The sequence below is a fragment of the Betta splendens genome, chromosome 15 (assembly GCF_900634795.4).
Source record: "Betta splendens chromosome 15, fBetSpl5.4, whole genome shotgun sequence".
In the NCBI taxonomy this organism is placed as follows: Eukaryota; Metazoa; Chordata; class Actinopteri; order Anabantiformes; family Osphronemidae; genus Betta; species Betta splendens.
This window is the reverse complement of record NC_040895.2, coordinates 17,169,570-17,196,869: the sequence shown is the minus strand read 5'-3', so window position 1 is coordinate 17,196,869 and position 27,300 is coordinate 17,169,570. Positions and strand designations below refer to the sequence as shown.

The following is a 27,300-nucleotide window of genomic DNA, read 5'->3' as shown; positions in this document are numbered from 1 at the left end:
AGAAGAAAATGCTCTGATTGCACATCATTTTACACAGATTGCATATTATTTCCATAGAAATGAGTGTGACCCTCGGTAACTGAGGATGCTAATCAAAATGAGCAAAATACACAAGTTTATTTCCAAGTGCTCTAAACGGAATAATTAAACTCTCATTGCGAACAACGACAGAGTTAATTAGATGTTAGTTGACTAAATATAGCAAACTGAAATATTTGCACGCTGTCGCGACATTGTCTTCATTATTATCTGCTTTGTTTATTTAGCAGCTTGTAAATTGAAAAACGTTGCGACCTCGCCACAGTTGTGCTGGAGAAGTGATTCTGTACTGATTCATCCTGTGGAATGGTAATCGTTTTTCTGTAATCATTCATCTGATGAGGCTGATTGTGTATCAAATGATGTATCATTTAAGTGTAACAAGAAGAAAAGCTAAACACTAATTAGACAACAGAACTATTTGCTGCCAAGCTTTGCACTTAAATTCCTCAACAGAAGTATAATGTTACTTGGGTGGGATTCACGCGGCTCCAGCTCCGTCCTGAAATCACTGACCCTTCTTTACATGCGTTACCTGATCTGCAAGGGTCACAGCATGTTCATCTCCTCCCACGCTAAATGAGTCCATATGCTTTGGACTTAGATTTAGGCCGTTCCACCCACACTTTGGTCTCTAAGTGTTTCTAAGATCAGGTTCCCTAAACTGATTCTCCTCCGACTGTTCTGTCCATTAACAACCTATCAAAGCTCCATGGCACTGAACACATTAACTTCAGTGGCACAAACAAGTGTTTGGACCTGGCACCTGCTGCGGTACCATCAGAACCACACCAGAGACGGTGTGTGCAGTTAAACAGACTTAGCCTTCATTGACATCTAATTCAATCTAGTCCTGATCTTCTACCTGTTAAAGAAATTCAAAGAGAGCCTTTCAAAACTTGACATAATAACATAACATTAACATAATTAGGAACTGTACAATCATTAGATTATAGAATAAATAACTATTACTTCTTCATTCTGAAGATTAAAAGGTTCCACGTCATCAGTGCTCGTTTTCTTCTACAATGAAACTAATGATGTGAAAGAGGCAGATTAAAGATACTGTGTGTGTGTGTGTGTGTGTGTGTGTGTGTGTGTGTGTGTGTGTGTGTGTGTGTGTGTGTGTGTGTGTGTGTGTGTGTGTGTGTGTGTGTGTCTGTCTGTCTGAACAGCAGACGTGGGTCTTGTGGGTAGTAATTAGCACCTCAATTTCACTAATGGCTTAACAGGAATGAGCAGGCCCCGCACACCCACATGCACATTCATAACACGCATAAAAGACGAGATTCAAACGCAGCGAGGACAGTCACGATCGCGCTGCAGTCCAACTTCACACAAACTGCTGCTGCCTCTCATTAATACCTATTTTTGCAGGTGCTGAGAAAGCATTGCTTGTTCTTTGTAATCACTTTTGTACGCACACCCCCCACCCACATGCACCTATTAGTTCCACTAATTGAAAGACAATTAGGCCCCAGGTTTCATGGCGCGAGCTAAATGCCGGGTGTCTGTTTCTGTTTTTAAGCTTTTAACAGACCACAAAGGGCCGACCGCAGAAAGAAGACACCCTCCGTGAACCTGAATACACCCCGTCCTTTCCCGTCTCTGCATCTTTGTGTCTTCTGGCTTCCTGTGCCTCACATATTATATCAACTTTCACCCAGCATTAAGTATAAAGGCAGCAGTTATGCCTACAGTTTCTGATTGAACAGCACTAATTTCACACCAGAACACCAAAACATGCAACGCAACACTCGGCTTCGTGGCTGCCCTGCTGCGCTGCACCGCGAGGCTCCCGGCGCCGCCGCCATCTTGGTTCATAGCAGAGCCCACTGCCACCGCGCCAAATGACACCAGCGTAGCAGGAACGACCAGGGCGCAGACGGGACGCGCGACGCCTTCAGGCCGCACTGAGGGAACACACAGCACATTAAAGCTCTGCTTCCTCTCGACATTGGCCACGGCGCTAATTCGGCCTCAATCCTTTAGATTTGTGAATTGAGGCCAGTGAATGTTCACCACTAGAGCAGTGAGTCAGCACATAAACGATGGACGAAGTCAGCCATAAAGTGTTAGAACTCGACTCATAAATGATCACGGTCAAACAAGCACTGCTCCAGTGTTTGTTAGTCAGCATTCATTATCTTAGAAAGATCGCCTTATGAACACAAACAAACGTCCAGCAAAGTTGAATTATTGCATAATCATAACTGGAGGGTTTGTTTGCTCTGTTTAGAAACGTGGGGAGAAGAAGTAACGCGTCACGTCAAATGACCCACTTATTGCTTTCGTGCACACTGTGGTAGGTATAGAAAGATGGACGTACCCTTGACTCAGGCAATATGTGGGGACAGGAGAAACAAAGTAGGAAAGTCAAACACAGTGAGCCAAACACACAATCACAGTGTGTAGAGGCAGACAGGGAGATATATCACGTTCCTATATGAATGAATCACCTTTATTACTACTGACCTCTAGAGAGAAGAGGGGGAGAAGGTGTGAGCAGGGGCACGGTTAGGACTCTTTACTTCTCCGTGTAGTTCCCAGACATTTTCCAATGTTATTTTAATGGCTGCTGCTGCTGGAGGTCTGTTTCAGCGGCTTGAAAAATGAAAATGAGGGAACAGTCCAAACAGACGCTGACAAGAGGCGTGCAGAAAGAAAGAAAGAGTGAGGCAGGGAAGCATAGAGAGAGTGAGAGGGGGGGGGGGCATCAAAACAGCTGTTATAGTCGTTAAACAGCCGAGTTTTAGGACGGAGGGTCGGTTGGAGGCATCAGGATCATCCAACAGTAACAACAATAACACTAGAACCAAAGTTACTAACCATGCGTCGGCACTGACTCCACATGCTTTGATCACATGCATCCGATTACTGCTACTGTTAAAACACGTATGAGAGAAGCACATCATTGTCCCCGTTTATTCACAGCTGGTGGATTTCTCCTGTGAGGAGACGGTCTCTGATTGCAGCTGGGCAGCCGTTACAGCTATTCAAGCTGATGAGGCACAGCCAGATACAGAGGCGAGGAGGAGGAAGGAGAGGATGAAGAACACAACGCCATTTCGTACCCAACACCACTTTTTTTGGCTCAAACCGCTCTTCGAGGCCCAGACGCTGTCAACCTTGATTAGCGCAGCTGGCTAATGGTCGCGCTCCCTATCGCAAAGTGTTCTGGCGCAGAGCAAACGCACAACACGGGCACCTGAACGCACCGTCAGAACTATGTCTGTGCAGACGCGACAGGCGGACGAATGGAGCATCTGCATCCAGATGTGCAGCCGCTGACGTGCAAACAGCGGCGAGCGCTCACAGGCGCGGCCACGCACGTGTGGCGAGCTGGGGCAGTTAGTGAGGATCTGTCAGGCTGCGGCGCTCGTCACACAATTCCTGCGTGACACACACACACGCATGCGGTCAATGGATGAATCAATGTATCACAGCGGTCTAGTCTGACACTTGACTCATGGATTCACAGCAGCTCCGCAGCCCCAGAGGAGAAGCCAGCGCTGCTCACTATTCTAACGCCACCCCTGAGTCATGCGCTCAGACGCAGGAAACGCTGGGGCCAAATGGCGGCCTGGCCCTGGGGAGTCACTACCACCATGAGTGTGTCTATGTAGCTCTGTGCCATTAAAGACGGCAGAAATGAAAAGGGAACAGGAATAACGGAGAAACGTGCAGGAACGGTCCCGGAGCTTCGTACAACAAACTTGTTATAACATTATTATTTTTAGGAAAGCAATCTTTCTCTGACAGCGGGGTGATTTCCTGTCACATGTGATCCCAGACACAGTCACTCTGCTGTCAATCAATCCTAACAAGGCTGCGTTTGTGTGTTGGATGACAGCTCTTGAGCCAAACATCACACGACTGGTAGCAGGGCACTGGGATTTGGCAAAAGCTGTTTATTTTGAGCGTGTTTTATATATATTTACTAGTTAAATAAAGCTGGCGTTTCATTTGACACCTTGGTGACAGTTTGAGAGGCTGCTAATAGATTCTGCATAGCAGGTGTCACTTCCTGCTCCACAAGTGCATACGACAGTTTCTAATTGTTTTGGTGCCGTTGTTATTCAGATTTCCTTCAAGTTGTAGCTCATTCTCTGTCCTCGCAATCCACAGATTTCACCTGCAAGTGACAACTTCCAAGAATAGATTTTTTTATTTTGTTGTTATGAACTGCCAGCCCAGATAATCATGTGGACACGTAGCAGCTGCTGCCGGCCGGCGTCAGCGGCGCCTCCTTCTTGTTTTGAAGTTAAATTTAGGTGCGTACATTTAGGGGGAACTGGAAACACACAGTCCTCCTCTCGTCCCGACTCTCCTCTGCTTCAGTCCGCGCTGTTAAAATGTGTCAAACTTTTCTGTCCAACGCTTAATTTTTGCACAAGGTAATTTCACTTTAGTGCCAGACTCGTTGTGTCGAGCAGAGGCAAAGGCGAAACAGCTTTGAGGCTTATACAGATTAATGGCAGACAGTCACAGGCGTAAATAGACACACAAACAGACACGCGCATCAGTCAGAGGACTCAAGGATAATTAACCAGATGATGAGCCAGTGTGGGATTAACCGTCAGCAAATTCGGTTGGCTGATCACGTGAGGCAGAAATAACAGCAGAGCGCAGGTTAAGGCGAGGAGAAATTAGAAAGAGGTGGAGTAAGAAGAAGAGTTACAGCATAAAAACAACAACTCAGTCCTTGTTCAGTGGTTTGTTCAGTTTTATGTGGACTATGACTGTGATAAAACCTAACTGGCTGCAGCAGCTGCTCCTCAACGACAGGCAGGACCAGGATCAGTGGGACTGAGCCCGGACGGGAAGCATGCAGGCACTCTGGTTCACGGTCAGGAGTGCTGATGGACACGCCGGATCCCCGGCAGATCACATTTCATCCCCTGCTGATTGGTTGCGATGCCTGAACCATCATCTGCAGTGATCAGTGCACCTCTTAATGCGTCAGAGTGAAACCCAGGGAACGGGGCTCAGGCGCAGGAGCTCTGCCCCACTGACCTGCTGTACATGTTGGGCTTATATTAAATATGGCTGTGAACAGTGGAACACAACAATCTCCTGTCTCACATGAGCTGCACCTCCCACACACAATCAGTCTGGGTCTAATTGAATTAAAGCTAACGAGTTTACAAACAACACTGTCTGGGTAATGAGTATAATGTCCTAATTAACACGGTAGCCATTTAAGAAGTCAGATCTCTGCAGATCAACTACAGTCGATTAACGTTACCCTACAACCAGAAAAAATGATTACAAAGACGTTTTTGCTCTCAGTTCAGTGGATCGACCTTTATAGAAATGTATTTCTTGTAGCACAGAAAATGTTGGAAGTTAAAAGTCCTTTGTTTTCTTGTTGTTACGATTGTCCTCAACCAAATCGCTTCCTTTCCTTCCATCTTTCAGGCTCTGTGATTGAGAGACTAATTGTGAGAAGAAAAGAAGTGTAGAAGAAAAGGAGATAACGACAAAGCCGATGATGAATTTCTGCAGCAACGGCACCCATCTCTGCTAATGACCTAAACGTTCATCAACAACATTTCATTACCAAGTATAAAATACCACCTCAGTGGGAGCAACGCTCCACTGAGAGGAACCAGAAAGCGCTGAGAAGCTGTGCAAGATGGCGACGCTGATGAAGCGGCAGGGCGTGAGGATGTGGAGGGCCTTCCTGGTGCTGGTGGGGCTGTCTGTGCTGTGCAACGTGGCAATAGGGGCCCGAAAAGGACACGCCTCCATGGACCAGCGGGGCCTCAGACGCAGACACCCAGGTCACTGCTCAGCCTTCATTGTGCTCCAGTCATACTTTACTAAAAGTCAAAAGATTACAACTGACCCAACCCTCACCCAGAGTTGCTCAGCTGAACCAGTGACCCATAATATGAAAGCTAAACTTCACTTCAAATAGAATGATCAGATGTCACAGTAAAACGTCACTAAGCTGCGTGTTTTTGTGCCTGTAGGTCACATGTCGCTGCATAAACACAGACAAGGTGCCGGGAAGCAGGGGCAGGTTCTTCACAGGTCCAAACGGGGATGGGTCTGGAACCAGTTCTTTGTCATTGAGGAATACACTGGTCCTGACCCAGTACTGGTGGGAAGGGTGAGTATAAAGTTCATTGACAACCGACTAAGTGACTAAAGGCTGAGCACCAGGTTCAACGAGCTGCTCTTTACTCGTCTCCTCAGCTTCACTCAGACGTTGACTCAGGCGACGGCAACATAAAGTACATCCTGTCGGGCGAAGGCGCGGGAACCATTTTCGTTATTGACGACAAGACGGGAAACATCCACGCCACAAAAACCCTGGACCGCGAGGAGCAGGCCCAGTACACGCTGACGGCCCAGGCTGTGGCCAGAGACACCCATAAGCCTCTGGAGCCTCCGTCAGAATTCATCGTGAAGGTCCAAGACATCAACGACAACCCTCCCGAGTTCCTCCACGGGCCGTACTACGCCAGGGTGCCTGAGATGTCCAACGTCGGTGAGTAGAACCGGTTCACAGGCAGAACCGGGCCGCGCTTTGGTACAGTAACGCTCTCCATCACATATTAAGTGACATTTATTAATGAAGACACTGGTAGAGTTCATCTCCAGTGTTATTCAGCTGCCAAACAGGCTTTTTCATTCATTATTAATGAACACTGCAATCTGAACACAGGAAATGTGACAGAGAACAGCACAAGTAGCTGATACAATGAATAAAGAGCCCTTTGATTTGCTTTAAGTGAAAGGAGCTCAACCAACAGCACAAGCAAGATGATGTTTAGCACTGCGTTTGCACGGACAAGAGCTCCTAGCAGCTCCTCAGAGTCTCCTTACTCAAAGCTTCTGATCTTGAAAGATTTTCTTTTCAAATATTACGTGGTCTTGGAGTTCTCACCCCCCGAAGGCCGACCTGAAGTGAACCGCGCTGGCAGCGGTGCAGCCCGAAACTCTGAAAGACCCAGAAATCCCTCCTCTGTAGGACGGACTGGCGGAGGAAGGAGTTCTGAAAGACTTCTGAATGAGTTTTGTTCTGGCTTCTTTTCCCCCCGCTGATTTCCTTTATAAGTCTAACAGGGAGGGGTCACGGCCGCCATCGGCCCAGCCTGCAGGAGGAAAGATGTCATTTGACCAAACACACTCGGTTCCCTCATGAAGGAGGACCGATGAGAGGACTGTGTGCTTCAAATGACCTACTAATCATTGATGGCATAACTTTATGAACACCATACGTGGAACTGAAGGGAAGATTGCAGCGTAGCTCAACCAACAACATTACTGCCCAGCCAATCGCACACGGCTGCCGAGACAGAACCAGCAATTTTGGAGCCGATAGCTCTGGCAGACAAGTTAATGTCCATCATCTCGGCATCACCAGCAGCAAATGGAGCCAGAGCTTGTCCTTTGTAGATTAGCTCATACTAGGAACAGGAGCATGTGGATCTTTACAGGCTGGAACCACAGGTTGACTACAGCCTCAGACCGATCCTGCAGTGATTGAATTATATGGTGATGAGGAGTAAAATGTAAAACCTACATGCAGCAACACAAGCCCAGGCTGAGGAGAATGGAACGGCGACAAGCTGCATGCAGTCAGAGTAAATGATTACTGCTATTACTATAAATACCTATAGGAGGTGAATGTGTACCTCTGCAGCACTAAATTGCTGCTGCTATGCTTTTCCTTCATGGAGGTGAACTTGGCACTAGAAGCCTCAGAATAGAACAACGCAGCAGTGAATAGGTTCTTGTTTTAGGATTTGTGTCACATTTAAAGTGGGACATTTCAAGAACTGCACGAAAGTTAATAAACTATTTCACACCACTTTCAATTTAATTTCTTGGCCTATTTGCGCAGCCGGCCACATTTACTGGCGACCAAGATAAACGGTCTTGTTGTCAAGCTTCACAATCATGCATGTTTCTGTTCAGTGTCTTCAGTGAATTCTGGATTTGCTGAACTTAATGCAAGAAGGAAGCGTAATGTTTTATTTAGAACATGAAGATCACCAGAATTGAAGGGTGGCTGTTTCCACCCCGCCATGATGAAATACAGAGAAATAATAGTGAGACCATCCCCACAGGAGCAGTTTAGCTGCAGTGCCTGAACGAGTGCTTTTCGCTCCCATTTCACATCCAGCCAGCGGAGGCAGGGGAGCGGGCACAACACTCTGTGACAGGCTTGTTTGTCAAAGCATTCCTGGGCCGAACCACTGAGGCAGAGTCATCTCCTGACGTGTCCGTCATGTCTGTGTGTCCGTCCTGAAGGTACTTCCGTGATGCAGGTGACAGCTACAGATGCTGATGACCCCACCTACGGCAACAGCGCCAGGCTCGTGTACAGCATCCTGCAAGGACAACCCTATTTCTCTGTGGAGCCTCAGACAGGTGAGAGCGCAAACAGCGCTTCTATGGGTTCACAAGCACTCAAACGATGGCTCGAAGCCCTGATGTGGAGTCACGCAAAGACACACACAGACAACATCCCCTGAGATTAGTCCAACACACAGTGTCAATGAGCGACATCCTGGAGAGGGACAACGTTTTACCCATCAGCACTACTAGTTGGCACAAAACTAGATTTTTATACTTGTGTAACGCTCCATGACAACTGTTTGTTGCTAAGGACAAAGTGAAAAGCATTTGTTTCGTGCACCGGTTCTAGCATGTACCACTCTTAATGGAGAAAGCGAAGGACTCGCTGCAGTAGGCATTGCGTAACGCAAAGTCCCCGCCACAGAAACTGGTGAGAAAAAAACAGCACCGCCGTGAAAAGCAATGTCCCCAGAGGACATTCAGCCTGGTCTCTGCAGTGCCCACGCCTAATATTGGGGTTTGCGTTAAGAGAAGAAATTGGATGTAAGGAGAGAGGTTAGGGCAAACGCAGAGCTGTGTTGGGTCAGAAAGAGTGAAGAGCAGCAGAAAGAGAGAGGTTAGGGGAGAGAAGGAGAGAAATTGGTTTAGAGAGAGTGAGTTCATGGAAAAAGAGTGGCGCAGAGAGGAGGAGAGATTTGGGCCGAGTAAATCTGTCTAATCAAACCAGTGTTGGGTATTTGACTGGCTCAAATCCATAGCTCACATTTCTAATTGGTTTGGAGATTATCAGCTTTTCATGCTGTCACACACGCACGTACACGCACGCACGCACGCACACACACACACAGACACACACACACACACACACACACACACACACACACACACACACACACACACACACACACACACACACGCCATAATATGACAGCAGAAAGCCTCAACTCCCTGACACTGCAGCTAGACACGTGGAAAAAAAGGAGAGATGGAATGAGAGCAGTGGGTGATGAATTAAACAGAAAGAGAAGATTACTGGGGCTTGAAATAGAGAAAAATAAGACGTCACACATGTTTGACTAAAGTTCTGTTATGTGAACAAATGACACCTGCTCTTAGGAAAATAAATCAGGCCGTAAGATGACTAATGTGCTGTAATGTGAGCGCGGCTCTGACGCTGAAACACGTCTGTCCAGGTATAATCCGCACCGCTCTGCCGAACATGGACCGCGAGGCTCGCCAGGAGTACGACGTGGTCATTCAGGCCAAAGACATGGGCGGTCACATGGGCGGGCTGTCCGGAACCACCGAGGTCAAAATCACCCTCACGGACGTCAACGACAACCCTCCAAAGTTCCCGCAGAGTGAGTACGAAGCGTCCACGCGCCTGCGTCTGTTCATGTCCCTGTTCCTGGCTCTGACTGCGTGTGCAGGTGACATCATAGAACCCAGGGAAGTCACTGTAGGAGCAGAGATAACGTAAGGAATCAATTATTAACGGTTCTTTACTGGCGCCCTGCACAGCCCCGGGCCTGTGTGTTTAAATGCTCCTTGGGATATGTGGAATTACTGGTGTGCTGAGCAATAAAAGGTGCTCAAATATTTAGCCGGGCTTTGTCAGGAACAGTAGGTTTGATGTTCTGAAGGCAGTGAGACACAAAAAAGAATTCAACTTTTATGGAACATTTGAAAGGCAAATGTGATAATATCCTTCAAATCAAGTTTTAATGCTGTTGGTTTCCACAATTAAATCAAATAAATGATTTGTTCTGCGTTTGTTTGTGTTGTAAGGGAGCTAAAAGAAGCTATTCAACTTGATATTGGCACCACTGTATTTTCTGCCTCCCTCCACGTCCAGCCTCCTCCTGTTCAGTCGGTGTCTGTCATCTCTTCCAACCTGTCTATTCCTCTTATATTACTTGTTCTGTGTCATTCTCACCTCCTCCTCCCCCCCATAGCTCTGAGGGGAGGGAGTCCTGGCAGCGGTTCAGAGGAACGGCTTCAGGAATGGATGGAAAAAATGGAGGGAGAGGAAAAAAAAAAGAGATGAGGGCTCAGGATTTAACCTGCGGAGAAGCTGAATAGGAGCGAAAACACAGGAGACACAGGCGGAGGGAGAGGGTGAGAACGTGAAGGATGCAGAGAGAAAGACACTGTCAAAATCCCATCTACAGCTGCTGTGTAACAACAAGCGACTGCATCTCAGCCTCCTGCAATGAAAAGCTAAAGTCTGATTCTGTGGACAGATACAGCACAATATTTTTCTGAGGACTGGGTTTTATTGGCAAGTGGGGCTTTGAACACTGGTCTCAGCGGCCCCACATTTTTATGCAGTGATACATTGAACGTAGACAAAGGTCAAAACATTACATGCATTTATTCACAGTTACACTAAAACTAATCGGAGCAGATGCAACACGTGACAACTCACGTGTGACAATAATGGAGACTTTAAAACCACAACAACACTGTAGACGGTGTAACAGCATTCTATGGAAGCCGTGAAAAAACATGTCACTCACAGGCGGTTAGTGTGCGATTACGAGACCTGACAACGAAGAACGTCTACAACAAATGTCAGCTGACGAAGGCCCGCGTGCCCCGAAGCCAACCAGAACCTGACGACTCATTAGGAGCGCGTGTAAAAACCTTCCATGACACGAAGCGAGCAGATGCGGCGCGCGGCAGGTTCGCACCAGCGCTCCCTCACCGCAGCGCTCACCTGCTACTCAGATCGCACGCGGGCGCTCGCATGGCTTCTAAATATCAGCCATTCATCACTGGCAGCGTACATCTGTGATACAAGACAGGACACCAAAGAGCAATATGTTGTGGTGGTAGGTAGAAAAGTGGAAGCAGCACAAACACCTGCATGAAAAGTCTCCCAGATGGTGTGAATGAGGACAGTGATTACTTATTTAGCAGTCTGGCTGAAAGAGGGAGAGAAAGGGAAAAATGGGAAATGAGATAAAGTCAAGAGAAGAAAAAGCGGAGCCACAGCAAGAAGCAGAGAAAAGACCAAAATAAAACAGGTACAAAGACGAGAAACAACAGACAGACAGACAGATAGAGAGATGACACAGCGTGAATCCTCGCATGCATTCCGGCAGCTTTTCACTTTCCATTCAAGCTGTTGTGTTTTTTGCCTCCACTCTCAGGCTTGATCTCTGCCTCCGTCTCTCTTCACACACTTTCTGTCCCTGTAATTTTTCCTCCTTTTCACTTCATTATCAACCGTCTTTCGCTTGCCACCCTGAAAACCCATCAAAGCACAGAGAGGAGGAGCGGAGGAGCCCGGCAAATAACGAGCGGCGGCTCTTCAGCTCCTGACATTAGACTTTGGTTAAATACGCGGCGCCAGGCGCGTGTTTCAGACAGCTGCCTCCCGTTCCTGCTCAGATGTGAACAGCAGATGATACAAGTCATTGAAGTCTGTCTCGTGGTTCTGCGGCGTTTGTATTTGCACATATCATTTACCTCCCGTGACTTTTTAAATTGCTGTCCCAGAACCGCGTCTCCCTGTAGCAAAGGATCCTTCAGAATCTGCCAGTCAAAGGTCCCTGACGCAACTTACAAAGACCGTGAGCATCCAAATCACGCTTCTGTGTCACTGTTCACTCTCTTTGGCCAAGTCTAAGGAGAAAAAAAACTATTAAACTGTGGAAACAATCATCAACACCAAAGTTTTCATGTGTAAAAGATGTTCCTCCTTTACTTTGTTTATGACAGTGTTTATTTCCTGGGTTTCCGCCTGTGGCCAGGTAAGCCAGGCTGCCTGTGTACTGTCATACGATGTTTAACTCAGCAGCCAGGAGCCACTGAAGTTAAGCTCCTTAACAAAAGCAAGAATAAACCAACAGGAGGAGAGAGAGGGAAGGAGCAACGGTCGGGCAGAGATGAAATTAGCTTAAGCCAGAATAGGCCGCAAAGGAGGAGAAGAGGAGAGCCAGGCATGAGAGAAACAGGGCGGAGGAGGAGGAGGAGGAGGAGGAGGAGGAGGAGGAGAGGTGAGGATAAATGGGGAGATCGGGAAGCGAGAAGCTGAGCTGAAATTAAAATGAGATGCAGAGGATGGAAGGAGAGGTGGGATGTGCTGAGGATCGATGGAGGGGCTGGAGGGAGGCAGGGGGATTGAGGCTGAATGGATCGAGGCCTGGGAACCGCCCTCCATCTCTGCTCCCTATTTACCCAGAAGACACGTGACCAAACAAATTTCATGACTCAAAGGATCGCTACACCTGGATGAGCAGGATAAACATGCTAATGGTGCACCAACAACAAAACCATGATTTCACTCTGGGCTCGATGTCTGAATCACAGAGCCGGAGGAGGAGGAAAGCAATGAAAAAATGACAGATATGAGAAAAGATGAGGCAGAGGTTAAAATGAGCAAAGGCAGAAGAAATGAAGTGGAGAGAGGAGATTTGGGAGGAGTAAGGTAAGACGCAGGAAGAGTCTGTAAGAAATGGGAGAAGGATAAAAGCGGAAAGGAGCAGACATATGGTCCTACTGCTCCCATTCTGCAAAGCAGGTGTCTGCGCCCTCAGACACACACACCTGACACCGTGGGGGATATTAAAATCCTTGGGGCCACATGAGACAGATGGTATAGTTCACGTTAGTCCCTCTCTGCCCTCCAGAAGTGACCCCGCCTCACAGTAAACACAGTGGCAGCCGGCCAGAACTCCTCTAAAGCCCGGGTGGATCCTACGGCTGAACCCGGGCAGCCACACAGGCACTGAGTGCGCTTTGTGTGTGCGTTTTCTGCCTCCAGGTGTGTACTCCATGTCCGTGTTGGAGGATAAAGTGCCGGGAGAGGAGGTGGGTCGTCTTAAGGCCAAAGACCCCGACCTGGGAGACAACGGGCTGGTGAATTACCGCATCATCGATGGCGACGGCGTGGCCATGTTTGAACTGACCACCGACTCCGAGACCAGAGAGGCTGTTATCAAGCTGAAGAAGGTAAGAAACCGGTCCAGCTTTTTACTCAGAACTGCACTTCACCTCACGACCCTCTCAGAGCTGCTTTGGGTTTTCACCACTTTCACGGCATAAAACACAGAATGTGTTTCTGTGCTGTTTGTTGTGGAGCAATTAAAGCATGGTGGGATTTTAGAGATTTTAAAGGGAACACAGCTGGCTGTCGAAGCCTGAACCAGTCAGTTCCCTGTGAATCTCAGCACAGACCAGTGAAACTGCAGATTCATGCGAGTACAAGTCTCACATCAAGCATTGAGTTTCTCACTGTTCTGATAAAACACTGTCCTGTAGTTACTGGATCAGTCCACTGCGACGTGTCATCACCTCCTTTCTCTACAGCCGTTTCATATGAGCCGCTCTCAGATTTGAGTCTGTCTGGATTTGCTAATCTAAAGTGCTGAGGAAAGAAGTAAACCAAGACGAGGGACGACGGAAGGAAAAGTAAAATACGGTGCGGATATAAAAGGCAGAAAGGTTTAGTTTCCTTCCTTGGCAGCTCACACCGTTTCTTATTGTGTGCGATAGGAACACTGACTCTCAGTGCATTAACTTTCATGCTTCCCTAGGCCAGAGAGCTCATCTTCTGGCCTGCGACTGTAACCCATACGTGCACAGACGCGCGCACGCACACACAAACCGTGACTGTAGCTCTCAGTGATCCAAGTCAGCACACACAATTACTTTTTCTTACTCGGAAAAACACACAGAGCCAATCCCTCCATCTAAAACACACTGGATTCTGCTCACACACACACACACACACGCGCACACACACACACACACACACACACACACACACACACACACACACACACACACACACACACACACACACACTGTGTGTAGCTGCAGGTCAGGATTACCAGCTGAATCTTCCACAGAGATACAGTAGCCTGCTTCTCCCTCACGACGTTCAACCCCCGAGTCCTTCAGTTTAGAAAGTAATATTTTCAAGTGTTATAGTCAACGTATCATTGTGTGAAGGGAAGAAATTGTGGAATCTGCACCCCCACACTTTTTTAGGCTACATGTTTGTAAAATTAGGTTTCAGTTTGTCAGCCCACAGAATCAGACAGAGGTGGTTAGTTGTATACTTTCCCCCCAGTTTCCAAACCGTGGCCTTTTCCAGTCAAAGACTTGGCGTCTAAATACACAATTAAGTGCTTATAAGTATGACGACATTTGCGGCGAGCGGCGTGTCCCACGCACACAGCTATGACGCTGCCTACTAGCGCAGCCAGTCTTAACCCACAGCTTGTTTTCACTAATGCAGTGGGAAAATCTGTGTCGGAGTGGATCGATAGGAGTCTGTTTCATGCCTTTTTCCCACCACTGTCTGCATGAGCGATTCGCGTGGCGCTCAGCACTGGAGCGTGGCATGCCAGGTCAGGGCTTCTCCTCACACAGGCTTCATGCAGAGCTCAGAATCATAATGAGTGATGCCCCCTTTAGTCTTTTCTAATATATAATTTGTGTGTCCTGGAGCGGAGCAGTAAACCTACGGAACAGGACACACGGCAGCCAGAAGCAGGAGACTCTGTGGTCGCAGCAGTAAATCAGGCTGGATTTAAAGGAGGACGGACGTTCACGACGTCTCTGCCCTAAACTCAAACCTCAAAACGCTTAAAATCATCCCAAGAAGCTACATGAGCTCATCAAGGTCAATGAAGAGCAACTGGCCCAATGCACGCATCCACATCCGGCCCAGCAAAGTTTAGAGAACCAAACCACACAGAAACTAGACACACAACCAGCAGTGTGACTGTAAATCATCACTGTAAAAACCTGACAACTACACACACGTGAAGCGTCAGCTTCAGATCAGTCAAATGAGCCGCTTAAGCTTTTCTGATTTATTCAATTCAATCATAACCGCTTCAAAGTGTCTCTCTTGTGAAGTGTCACAATAAACAAAACACTCCAGTGCCGCTTTTATTAATGCACAGCTATTCTGTGTTTTACTACATTTGACATAATGCTATAATAACGTGTCACACTGTGCAGAAAATGAGCCCGGCTGCATCTTAATTCCTCTAAAAGGAAATCACTGACTTCTCCATGCTAACGTGGAACACGCATACACACACAAAGCTCCCACCTAAACACGCGCTCAAATCAGCTTCGACAGTAGCCTTCGCTAGCCTCCATTCTCCAGATCTCCTTTCCACAAACACACACATTCACACGCACGCACAGGGGATGAGCTTTAATCAGTTATTCTCTTTCAACTGTGTCCTGACGAAAGCAGTCCACAGAATATTAAGGAGCTGTGTGCGAGTGTGTGATGTGTGTGTACGGAGGGGAGGGAGGGAGGGAGGGAGAAGGGGGAGGTATTGTTGTGAATATTATTATATCGCACTGATTACGCAAAGACGAAAAGAGCGTGTGGATCTAGACGGTGGTAAGGAGAGAGAATGCAGAGGAAACACAGACCCAGAGACAGAGTGGGCGTAACAAAATATAGAAAATGAAAGAACTGGGTCATATCTGTCTTATTAGCAATGTACCTGTGATCAACACGTTCAACTCCTACACAGACGCCACCGAGGTGGAGGACGCCGCGCCTGGCTGAGCAGGGAACAATCATTAGTCAGAGGAAGCCACCGTCCAGGTGCATCTCAGATTATAAAGCCCCGTTATTACATCACATCATTAATAATAATAATAATAATAATAATAATAATGATAATAATAATGATAAACAGGGCTGTTGCTCAACTATTATGAGATTTTCTCCCCTGCTGAGTCGTGCCGTCGTGTCCCCATGAGCCCTGCTAATGGTAGGTTTGGTGAAAGCCCCGATCGCTGATAAACCTTGTGTCAAACCTGCAGTAGCTTCACTTTGTTTTGCAAACAGTGCACACAGGCCTGTGAGCCCTCGCTTCTCCCACTGGGATTTCATTAAGCGATGGAAACATACAAATGAAAAGATCAGGCTTGCTCCTGGGACTCTGCCAGTGCAACATCCCAGGACCAGCTGGAAAACTAGTGGTATTGGAAAAGGGGTATTATCTGGCTTCATAATGCTGCAGTGGAACCCAAACGAGTGGTACTTAGTGTACAGAGTTGCAGATGAGTGTACGTTGCAGCCAAGCGCTGTTGGCAATGCTCGAGTCCTCATAATCAGAGCAGAGTGCATCTCTTGGGTGTTACAGCTTTTATGCAATGGCTGCCAACACATTTGTTGACATAAAGGTTTTCCCAGCAGTCGTATACTCTCAGCTGATAAGGATGGACGGCAGGAGAAAAGAAAAATTCAAACTAATTCAAGCTACTTGGCTCAGGGTCGGCGCTTTGCAATTGCCACTTCTTTTAATGGTTGAATTATAATATGATGTTTTCAGTTTGGTGTAGGACAGCATACCTCAAAAGCACACTTCAGTATCAAGGCTGTTACAAGTCAATGGGGTTTCCTTCACTAGAAAGTATGTGATCTGAAGCTCAGTTCAATATGCATAAAGGCTTTTACACTGTGAAATAGAAATAAGACATATTCTCAATCTACTTATTATAACTGTAACAGTGTGAGACTATAACCTATAGGAAAAGGAGAAATGCTATTAGACCTGTCATTATGATGTTTTTGTGATCTGGGACTCACATGTCATCTGCCACCTTGTGACCCAAAGCAATTTCTACTTGCTTTTATCATATGGTGTCCCAAAATCCCAAACCTAATCCTGGCTCATTAAAATCAGACTAGTATTGTTTTCATCAGGTGATGAAAACATCCCAACAGAAACAAGCAAATGATTCATTTTGGTCCCAAAATACTCATATCATACAATGTAATATCATGCAACACAAAATCTTTTAAAATTGAGGTGAGTATTTAGGTAAGATGCGGCTGTGTTGGTCTGCGATGGTCGTGGTAATAGAAGGAGAACTGCTGTGATACAGTTGCTATTATCCTTTCATTCATGTAGCAACAGCTCCCCCTATCAGAAGACGAGGTTACAGCAGGACTCTGCTTTTACAAAGATAATACAATCCATTTACAGTGCATATAATAAATAAGCTGAAAGATAATGAACTAATGGCAACACATTAATGACTGTGATCAAACAGGGATGGGTTTGATTGACACAATCTGAATTCTCTCTCTCTCTTTTGCTTGCTCGCTCGCGCTCTCTCTTCCTCAGCCAGTGGACTTTGAAACTAAAAGGACGTACACTTTAAAGGTGGAGGGATCCAACCCTCACATTGACCCTCAGTTTCTCGCTTGGGGGCCGTATAAAGATGAAGCCACAATAAAGGTATTTATGCACATTACGTCTTTGAACTGATGTATTAATACAAGTGTGTCCTTGAGTATGTAAAAAGCGTGTGCATTCGATCGTGCGGAAGAGGAAGCGCTTGTTCAGGGGTGTAAAGTTTGAGCCCTTCTGTGTCCGTGTGTGCAGATAGTGGTGGAGGATGCAGATGAGCCTCCTGTGTTCGTAGCTCCCAGTTACACGTTTGAGGTGGAAGAGAACGCGCCTGAAGGCACCCTGGTGGGACGCGTCCACGCCAAGGACACGGACGTTGCCAACAATCCTGTCAGGTACCACAGACACACATACGCAGCGCGTTCACGCACACACAGCACTGTAGCAGTGGGACGATTTCAATTTTCACGCTAGCATAAACACCCATGGAGCCCTGCCAGAAAAAATAACTATTAAACAGCGTTCCTTCCCTGAACAAACAGTCTGACTCAGAAGCTCGCCCTTACACTCACGTCTATGCGGAAGGAAAAACAATATAAAGGTTTTTTAACAGATGGAAAAGGACGGACATCGTCCTGAATACAAGCAGCAAATGCATTTACAGACTGTAGAATCAGACATTTTGTAACCTAATGATGGAACTAAATAATACAGTATTATATCACATTTACTTCTGTGCAGGTACATGATACCGCGGTACACAGACGTAGAGCAGTTCTTCGCCATCAACTCCGAGGACGGGATGATCACCACAACCAGACCCCTGGACAGAGAGACGCAGGCCTGGCACAACATCTCTGTGTCAGCGACCGAGATAGGTACGTCTGTGAGCACTGGCGTCTGCTACAGGACGGGCACTCCAGCTTCAGTCTTTCGCGTGTGGTCACAAACGTCAGACACGTTGTCAAACAGTCGACTAGTTACGGTTTGTGTTAACTGTAAAGTAAAGTAAAGAAAGACGTGAGAGGCTGAGAACAGTAGAAGTGGAACTACCCCCGTCTGGACTAATTCAAACAGTGCTGCCAGATGTACGGAGTGAAGGGGGAAAGGGGGGTCGGCCAGTTGAGCCACAGGCCCCTCCAGAGCGTTCTCTCCCAGGCTTCAACCCCACAACCCCTCCAGCCAGCGAGCCACAGTGGCCCCACCCTGGTATTCTGTGGTCGGGGCTCAAACTAGCAGAGCGCCGCGTGGTTTCCCTGTGGCGTGCTAGACGCCAGACGGACAGATGGAAACGGGCTCGCCGCCCACAAAGCCAGGACCGTTTCAGGCTACGCTAACCGCTAACAGGCCCTGGGAAGCTAAATAAATGCCTGTTAATGACAGGGTAGTGGAAAAATCATACAGGCTAGAATTGCAAATATGCAGAGCAAAGCAGAGCGGATTTTTAAGATGAATGATACAGAAAAGTACACGGCTCTCTCATCTTTCACAGTTTACAGCCGGGAATCAGGAGATCAAGCTCGCTTTGTGTGTTTACACATCATTCCACCAGCATTATATCATCCTCTCTATAGTCTTATCTCCGTCACAACTTGACATTTGTCACTTTTGCATATGAAAAGCAAAGGGAGGTAAACAAGCGATCAGACAAACCGAGTGGCAAACGGCAGATTTCTCTCCAACCCTCACGTCTGTAATTTCTGCAATCAAAATAACAAATTGTTGTCTTAGTGGAAGACAGGCCGCCGGGTTCAGCCAGCTCCAAACGGGACAGAACAGAACCCCGTATTTTCTATGTGGCAGAGCGCTGCTGGTGGAGCCGTGCTGACAGGTGTGTGTGTGTGTGTGTGTGTGTGTGTGTGTGTGTGTGTGTGTGTGTGTGTGTGTGTGTGTGTGTGTGTGTGTTTAGGAGGCCACCACCAGGACACCAAGGTGCGCGTGAACATCAGAGTTAAGGACGTCAACGACAACGCTCCAGAATTCGCCACTAACAACGAGGTCCTCATGTGTGAGACGGTGGTGCCGGGGAAGGTGCGTAGATCCGCCAGCGACCCGTTCCCCTTTTAGCCTCGTACCCCCGTTCCCCATTTAATCCTGTACCCATTCCCCCTTTAGCCTCGTACCCCCGTTTCCCTGTACCCCCGTTCCCCCCTTGAGCCCTGTTCCCCCTGTACCCCCACAGCAAGTGTTCAACGCTAATTTGTGTTCAGGTGATCGAGAGCGTGAGCGCCGTGGACAAGGACGAGATGGCGCACAGGCAGCACTTCACCTTCAGCCTCGCTCCCGAAGTCGCCCACAACCACAACTTTTCCCTCAAAGACAACAGAGGTAGACGACCTTTAAAACATTAGCGCTATTATCTCAAGCCACGCGTCTCTTTCTTACATTTCACCAGCTTATCTCACTCTTCCTTCATCTGAGGTCTTTCTCCGTCTCTCGCCTTTCACTCAGATTAGATCAAAGCGTAACCAGATGGAGGCTTACAGTAGCTTGTAGAAAGCAGCAGGTGCTCTGAATCTCTGTCACACACACGCCAATGCACACGTGTCCTGGGGGCTGTATTAATTGCGGTGGGTGTCTCTGTCCGTCTGTACATATATCTTAGGGGGCCAACTGATTGAATTAGTTTGGAGAGTGTTGGTAAGAAAAAAAATAGGAGCGCAAGAGGGGAGACGGACGTATGCGGTGGAGGTGGGAGATGAAATTAAAACGTGAAGCAGGATACGGCATTCAGAGACCCAGTGGGAACAGATCAGAGAGCGATCCCGTGTTTAACGTATTAAACCCAGACAGACACAGAGATGCATAGATTTATTCTGTCTGGATCCACACACGCGCAGATACAAGTGTTGGCAGGAGGTAGATAGCTACTGATGACAGCGACGACGGCAGCAGACAGGTCTCTGAATTAGCCGAGCTGCAGCCATTCGTCGGAGCTCACACATTGTGTGATGTTGTTGCCAATAAAAACATGAACAGAACATTGTTTGCAAAAGTGCATTAGTTAATCTGCTAATTAGCTGCTATCCAGTGGATCTGAACCATCCTCGCCGCGCTGATCGGACCCGTTTAGCTCAGCGCACTGCAAAAGCCTGTATGCGTTTGGCTGTAATATAATTTCAAAGGGATTGTTGAAGCCTGTTCTTGGTGAAGAAGCCTCATCCCTTCCGTCACTGGTGATGAAGCTTATTACAGGAGGAGTGTGTGGACGGAGGGACGCATGCTTGCTGGGAGCAGGAGGTGGGGGACACTGCAGAGGCTCGGGAGCTGCCGGACTCCCACTGCAGCAGCAACCGGGGCTTTGGATTACATTTCTTGCTCTGCTGATGAATGAGCCCACTATTAAAGGGGAATTTCATATCAGCAGGACACACTCATTGGCCACGCGTGCACAATGATGGCGTGTGCTGTGCCTTTACTCTCCCCTTTGATGTACCTCCAGCACCTACACTCTCTCTCTCTCTCTCTCTCTCTCTCTTTCTCTCTCCACAGACAGTACAGCCAGCATCTACGTGCTCCGTAAGGGATTCAGCCGCCTGACCCAGGACGTCTATTACCTCCCCGTTGAGATAAACGACAACGGCTTTCCTGCCATGAGCAGCACCAACACCTTGACCATCAGAGTGTGTTCCTGTGACAGCAAAGACACCATCCTCTCCTGCAACGTGGAGCCCTACGTCCTGCCTGCAGGCCTCAGCACCGGAGCGCTAATAGCTATACTTGCCTGCATAGTTATTCTGCTGGGTAAGAGCTCGCTGTGAACACCAGGAAGGATTTACACAAGACTCCCTTGTTGCAACATGAAATGTCAGTTGTTTGCCTGATTATCAAGTGCTGTGTTTACAGAATGAGTCTAATCCACACTTTAATCAAGTCTTTCAGCTGGCTCCAAATAATACCCAACATGCCTGATATTTACTTTACTGTGATGTGAAACAGGAAGCTCATTCAGGCTGCCTGCTTCAACTGGTGCTTTTATTCAAACTGCACTCCTGCGTCATGACAACCGGCCGATTGTTCAGCTCGTGTCCGCTGCTACTTAGCTTTCTCACAAACATTATTGTTTATGCAGCAACTTGGCAAAGTCCGCTGGCTAAAACAAGTAGCAGCTGGATTATATCCTCCCATACATCATAGTATGTGAGGATATAATTAAATTAATGCACTGTTTTATTTCATGATAATCTCTATAAGAATGAGGAGTAGACAAGCAAATGCAACTGAAATGACGTGTCTCTAACAATATAATGTTAACTGTGCTGTCCGAGGTCTAATTACTTCTCCCACGGTGCAAACTAATTACTGACACTCACATTTTTATTTTTTTTCTTAATTATGTAATCAGTACACGCAGAACATTTTTTGACTGCTGTGGCTGGGTCTCTCTTTGGCAGCTATAGTGGTGTTGTTTGTTGCCCTGAGGCGCCAGAAGAAGGAGCCATTGATAGTGTTTGAGGAGGAGGACATCCGCGAGAATATCATCACTTATGACGATGAGGGAGGTGGCGAGGAGGACACTGAGGCTTTTGACATTGCAACACTGCAGGTATGAAGAAAGCTTTTTATGTTTTGTTTTTATCAAATTAAATAATAGACACAGTGGTAATGGCTTCAGTTGTAAATAACTCACTGGCCTTTAACTCGACAGACGCATCAAATGGCTTTTGAATGTTTCTACTAAATTCTTTTATAGTATTTTTTAAAATTCTGTTTATATCTAATGGTACAATTTTAAAAGACAGATGCTCTTTCGCTCACTGTGTAGAACCCAGATGGAGCCAACGGTTTCCTGCCAAGAAAGGACATGAAGCCAGAGCTCCAGTACCCCATCAGGCCCGGACTCGGTCGTCCCGCAGCCAACAGTGTCGACGTTGACGACTTCATCAAGACTCGAATCGCGGAGGCCGACAGCGACCCGACCGCACCTCCCTACGACTCCATTCAGATCTACGGCTACGAAGGAAGAGGATCGTTGGCTGGGTCACTGAGTTCCCTTGAGTCTGTCACAACAGAGTCCGACTTGGATTATGACTATCTGCAGAGTTGGGGGCCGAGGTTTAAGAAGCTGGCGGATTTGTACGGGACCAAAGACTGCTCCATTAACGATGGGGACGACGGTGAAGACTCTTAACAGAGGTCTTCTGCTCTGAGTTACTGATTCCATGAGGATTTGTTAACACGTTATCATTCCCTATTGTTAACAACAACCAACTGATCAGTTCATGCCAATTTGTCGATGAGTGCTAACAGTTCTCGCTCCCATGACGCCTCCCTGGTCCTCCAAGACGGTTTGTTAACGAACACATACTGAACGCTTGGACTCGAATCGCTCCCAGTTTTTCCCCAATCTCTTCTGTTCCTTTTCCATATTCTCGCTTCCCCTCCTTCTGTTTCTACAGACTTCAGCATTGCAGAACTGGGAGATTGGTTCATGTCACCATTTGTCTGGTAGTAAACTGTTGGGAAAAATGATGCTGTATGATCAAAATTACTTGGTTCTAGCAAACTGTTTATTAGAGGTTCTATAAATTTTGTGGACTGGATTCACATTCTTCCTCAAAGGTTCCTGAGAGCGGCTTTAATCCCTTTACAGGTTCCAGTACTTTTTAGTTTCTCTCTTTATAGTGTATGTAAATTACACAGAAAAGGAGAGGAAAAGTAAGACACAGGCAAAGTAATGGATGTAGTTTGGGAACCAGCATCTGTCTGAATGGAAACGTGTCACAAGGTCAAAGAGCTGAAACAAAAGACTCAAAGTGATTGTCGAGTGTGCAGAATCAAGCAGGTGTTGTGGTTTGGACGGCGTGACAAACTCTGGGTTGTTGATACTGTTAAGATGCTCACGGCATCTCCACAGTATGGTGGCCTTATAATAAATAAACAACAACCCCAGGGGTAAACACAACAAGAGTAATGCTAGGCATCGGTAGGTTCAGTAGCTAACACAGATAAACGAACACACAAGGACTGAGTATCTGTGAAAACGCTACACAAACACAGTTTTTCTACTGTCAAACACAGACAGACTCAATATAGATTGAATTTTCAAACTGTGGAAGATTCTTTGTTTTCATTCTTTACTGCAGATGCGGTGTGATACCCCATCCGCCCTGTGTCCCCAACTCTCTCATCAACAATCACCTCCCACACCGAGTCCACCAATGAATGACCATTTCCTCATTTGGAGTCCGCCAACGGTGGTTAATCACTACAAGTAAAAACCTGTGAGCTCTAAAATCGCCTTAAACTTAATGCAACGCAGTGCATTCTCTTTTTTTCCTTTTGTTCTTTTGTAACTTGAGAAGTATATTCAGAAAGCAAACTACTCTCCATGATAGGTATGTACAGAGCAACGTGCTGATGGGACGTATCACTCTGAGGATCCAACTCGCGCCTCATGCACTCTGAAAATAGGATGTGCCCTTTCGGTCGCCACTGTAGATGTAGCCCAGGAAAACGCGCATTGTGTTTCCCCCAACACCATCTATGTTGGCAGCAATATCTGTTGTATCAACAGACGTTGCTACTGAAACATAAAATGCTTACTGGAAAGAAGTTGTGTTTTTTCTGAGCCACATGTACACAGGCTGAAACGAGGACACCCCATTCAAGTGTGCAGGTTCAATCTCTTTTCTAATGTTATTATGATTATTATTGTTGTTTTTATTATTATTATTATCATTATTATGGCAATATTTGTTCTTTCTTTGGCTACAGTATAGCTGCACATATTGCAGCTCTGCTTTGTTGTTCTTATATTTGTCCAAACCTGGACACGTTGTTTTGGACAACTATAAGAAACTCACTGCCAAAAGTTAAATATCAGCTTTGGGTTTAAGCCTGTGTGAACCTCTCATTTCTTTTGTTTTGTTATCACTTTTCATTAACTGGCGTTCCTTTGTTCTTTCTCCCTGTTTAAGAGGAAAACTAGCAATCTGTGTATGTTGCAGTGAGAGAACGCCTCGTTTTTATTCTGTCAAGTTTTATGGTACCGATTTGTACAATTTTAAAAGTTCTTATTTTAGTATACATGCAAAATATTCCAGTATTACAACAAAAACATGTTAAGAAGATAAGACTAAAAATGTTACAGCATCACACTTATATTTTCTGAACATTGTATTGTTGCTTTACTATGTGCTTCAATCTCCGAAGCGAAACAAAAAAAACTTTGAAATAAATGCTCTTTTTATAAAATGAGTAAAGTTGGTTCTGTTTGGGCAGCTTGCTCCTCTCACAGAAAATGGGACCCACACAAGAAGTGTCAGAAGCTTTTATGCTGATGTGGTTGCAAAAATCAGGACAAGTACTCAGCAGTTTATTGGGAACTTTCAAACCTTCTGCTACCTGTGGACCCACTGTGAAACAAGAAAGCAGGCAGGAAGGGGGAAGAACATCTGCATCTGACTGAGCCCATGATGCTTATTCATCCAAACTGATAACAGATCAGGAAAAGGAGCAGGACAAGTCACTTATTACATGTGCCAGGTGGAGGTGAGAGTGGATTGAAGGAGGAGTGGCAGGACAAGGAAGTTTGTAAGAAACAGCTCTGAGATGAGGTAAAGGTAAGATGAACTTTTGCACCTGATTATGCAAATGAAGCATATCCAGCTGGGAAAGCGACAGATGCAAAGACAAGGACAATCAAGTTTGGCTGGTTAAAGGAACAAGGTTTAAGTAGCTAACGGACCAAATGTGGTCTTATTAGGGAACGTAATCAAATATTCCAGCTTAAGCAACTGTCAGGAGATCAGACTTCTTTCTGTGTTAGGTCAGCGGTCTGATGGGCAGCGTTCAGTCTCCTACAGCGACGCACAGTTAACATGTTACACTATGCTGCTGGAAGAATTCTGCTGCTCATCAGTGGATGTGACGACTGTGTGAATTCACGTCCATGCGTGTTCCCACCAAACTCCCGTCCTTCGGTTTGTCTGCGACACGATGAAGTGGCAGCGCTGCAGCTCGGAACAATCCGCAGCTCACACCATGTTTGCCTTCTCTTTTGTGGTGGAGACTTTGTCACTGCACGGACATTCCAGTGCGGTGTTTGAGCCAGGACTCGTGTGCTTTGTCGCGTGAATGAGACCACTGCTGTAAAGTAGTTGTTTTTTCTGGCCTTATTTCTTCAAATAAAATAAAAACTTGGTTTGAGCTGGAGGGTGGATCCACCAGCACAAACAAATGTGACATTATGATGAATTCTATGATGAGCACAAACACCCCTTGACTGACACTGACTAATAAGCGAGATGTGCCACCATAGTGCACTGTTAGACTTACTGCACACGGTGATGAAACCATTCTTAAACCTTATTTTGAACATTTCAGGCAGCACAGTTTCCAGCTTAATGTCCTGGTTTCTCCTCTACACAACAACCGAGAATGACTGAATGAGAAGAAACACAGCTCAGGTACAGGATGGGATTTCACGCTTCCCAGTTTCAACTCAAGGGGTTTAACAAACCAGTTCAAGGTGGAATTACAGCCACTTTTCTAGACACACACTGGGAGGACCCATAAATAGTGGACAAGCAGCTGCAAGGCCAGGTGTGACCTGTTCCCTCATTACGCTATAACCAATCTAGCAGTTAAAGGCCTGGAGTGATGAAGTGTTCCATTTGCATTTGGTATCTTCAATGAAAAAGATTTTTTTTAATTAAGCATAAAAATAAACTCAATGGCAAAACATCATGAACGGCCAACACAACAGTTTGTAACAGAAAACAACTGGCAGCTCCACGACAGCAAAGGCTTGATGGACCACAGAGGACAAGTAAAGTGGATGATTGCAGAATTGTGTCCGTGGGGAACAAAAACCCCTTCACAACATCCAATCAAGTCAGCACCACTCAAACTGAGGTATGGAGACAGTAAACCCACGCTTTGAGCCAATGTACAAACCAGTGGTCACACTGGAGATTGGTGTTCCCAGAAAACAATGGAATAAGCCGGACCAGTGCTGGAGGAGGATTCTTTGAGCTGATGAAGCCAAGATTAAGAGAAAAACACGGATAAAGGGGAAGATCGGCTCATGATCCGGACTCAACACTTACAGTACGTGTCCCAAGCGTCACTGGGGTCTTCTGATGATTGACCTCTGATAGAAGGATCTATCGCGTACGCGCTCATGCTCTCAGCTCATGTGCTGCAAAATGCTGATAGAATCAGAACATTGCAGAAAGAAAAAGGAGGAGGCTCCAGTTATGAGGACAAGACTGAAGGCAGCAGCAGCCGAAGTAAAGGCCTGGCAACAAGAGTGGTGGAAAAGAGGCAGCATCTCCTGAACGGCGGCTGTCACCGCTTCAAACCCCGTCAAGGTTTCAGAGTGAATGCGGTCGTGAACAGGGACAAACCCAAATTCATGTAACTCTTATTAACCCATGTATCTGAATGCATTTTCTTTTTTGGTTCTCACTTTGACGTAAGTACAAGTACAACAAAGTACAAGTACACACTCTCACACACACACACACACACACACACACACACACACACACACACACACACACACACACACACACACACACACACACACACACACACACACACAGCACTTTGTGGACTGACCCTCACACTGGGCTCTTTCCTCCCACATACTGTCACTGTCCACGTTCCTCTGCCTCTTGCTTCTCAATCCCCGCTTAAGATAATTACAGTTCTTTCTGTGTCAGTGTGTGGGGGGATCCCAGGCTGGCTGAAGCCTGATTAGTTTTTAATCATGAAGTGGCACTTGAGTAAACAGGGAAATATTCCTCCCGTCACTCGAGAGGAGACATGTGTGCACCAAACAGTTTGTGTGCAAGCTGCATGAATGTCCTTG

The 27,300-nt window shown here is 46.6% G+C and overlaps 1 protein-coding gene across 2 annotated transcripts in view; it reads left to right on the top strand.

Annotated features, from left to right (window-relative positions):
- The window catches only part of cdh11 (cadherin 11, type 2, OB-cadherin (osteoblast)), a 57,839-nt gene extending 33,154 nt beyond the window's left edge, over positions 1 to 24,685 (top strand). For both annotated transcript variants that reach the window (XM_041074031.2, XM_055502571.1), the window contains 14 exons: positions 5,461 to 5,825; positions 6,018 to 6,157; positions 6,244 to 6,538; positions 8,308 to 8,427; positions 9,549 to 9,716; positions 13,127 to 13,314; positions 17,475 to 17,588; positions 17,736 to 17,875; positions 18,222 to 18,358; positions 19,390 to 19,511; positions 19,691 to 19,808; positions 20,973 to 21,224; positions 21,875 to 22,026; positions 22,246 to 24,685. In XM_041074031.2, coding sequence (XP_040929965.1) covers positions 5,678 to 5,825; positions 6,018 to 6,157; positions 6,244 to 6,538; positions 8,308 to 8,427; positions 9,549 to 9,716; positions 13,127 to 13,314; positions 17,475 to 17,588; positions 17,736 to 17,875; positions 18,222 to 18,358; positions 19,390 to 19,511; positions 19,691 to 19,808; positions 20,973 to 21,224; positions 21,875 to 22,026; positions 22,246 to 22,611 — 2,460 coding nt within the window. In that variant the 5' untranslated portion in view covers positions 5,461 to 5,677 and the 3' untranslated portion in view covers positions 22,612 to 24,685. The remainder of the gene's footprint in view (positions 1 to 5,460; positions 5,826 to 6,017; positions 6,158 to 6,243; positions 6,539 to 8,307; positions 8,428 to 9,548; positions 9,717 to 13,126; positions 13,315 to 17,474; positions 17,589 to 17,735; positions 17,876 to 18,221; positions 18,359 to 19,389; positions 19,512 to 19,690; positions 19,809 to 20,972; positions 21,225 to 21,874; positions 22,027 to 22,245) is intronic.
- Positions 24,686 to 27,300: the final 2,615 nt, after the last annotated feature.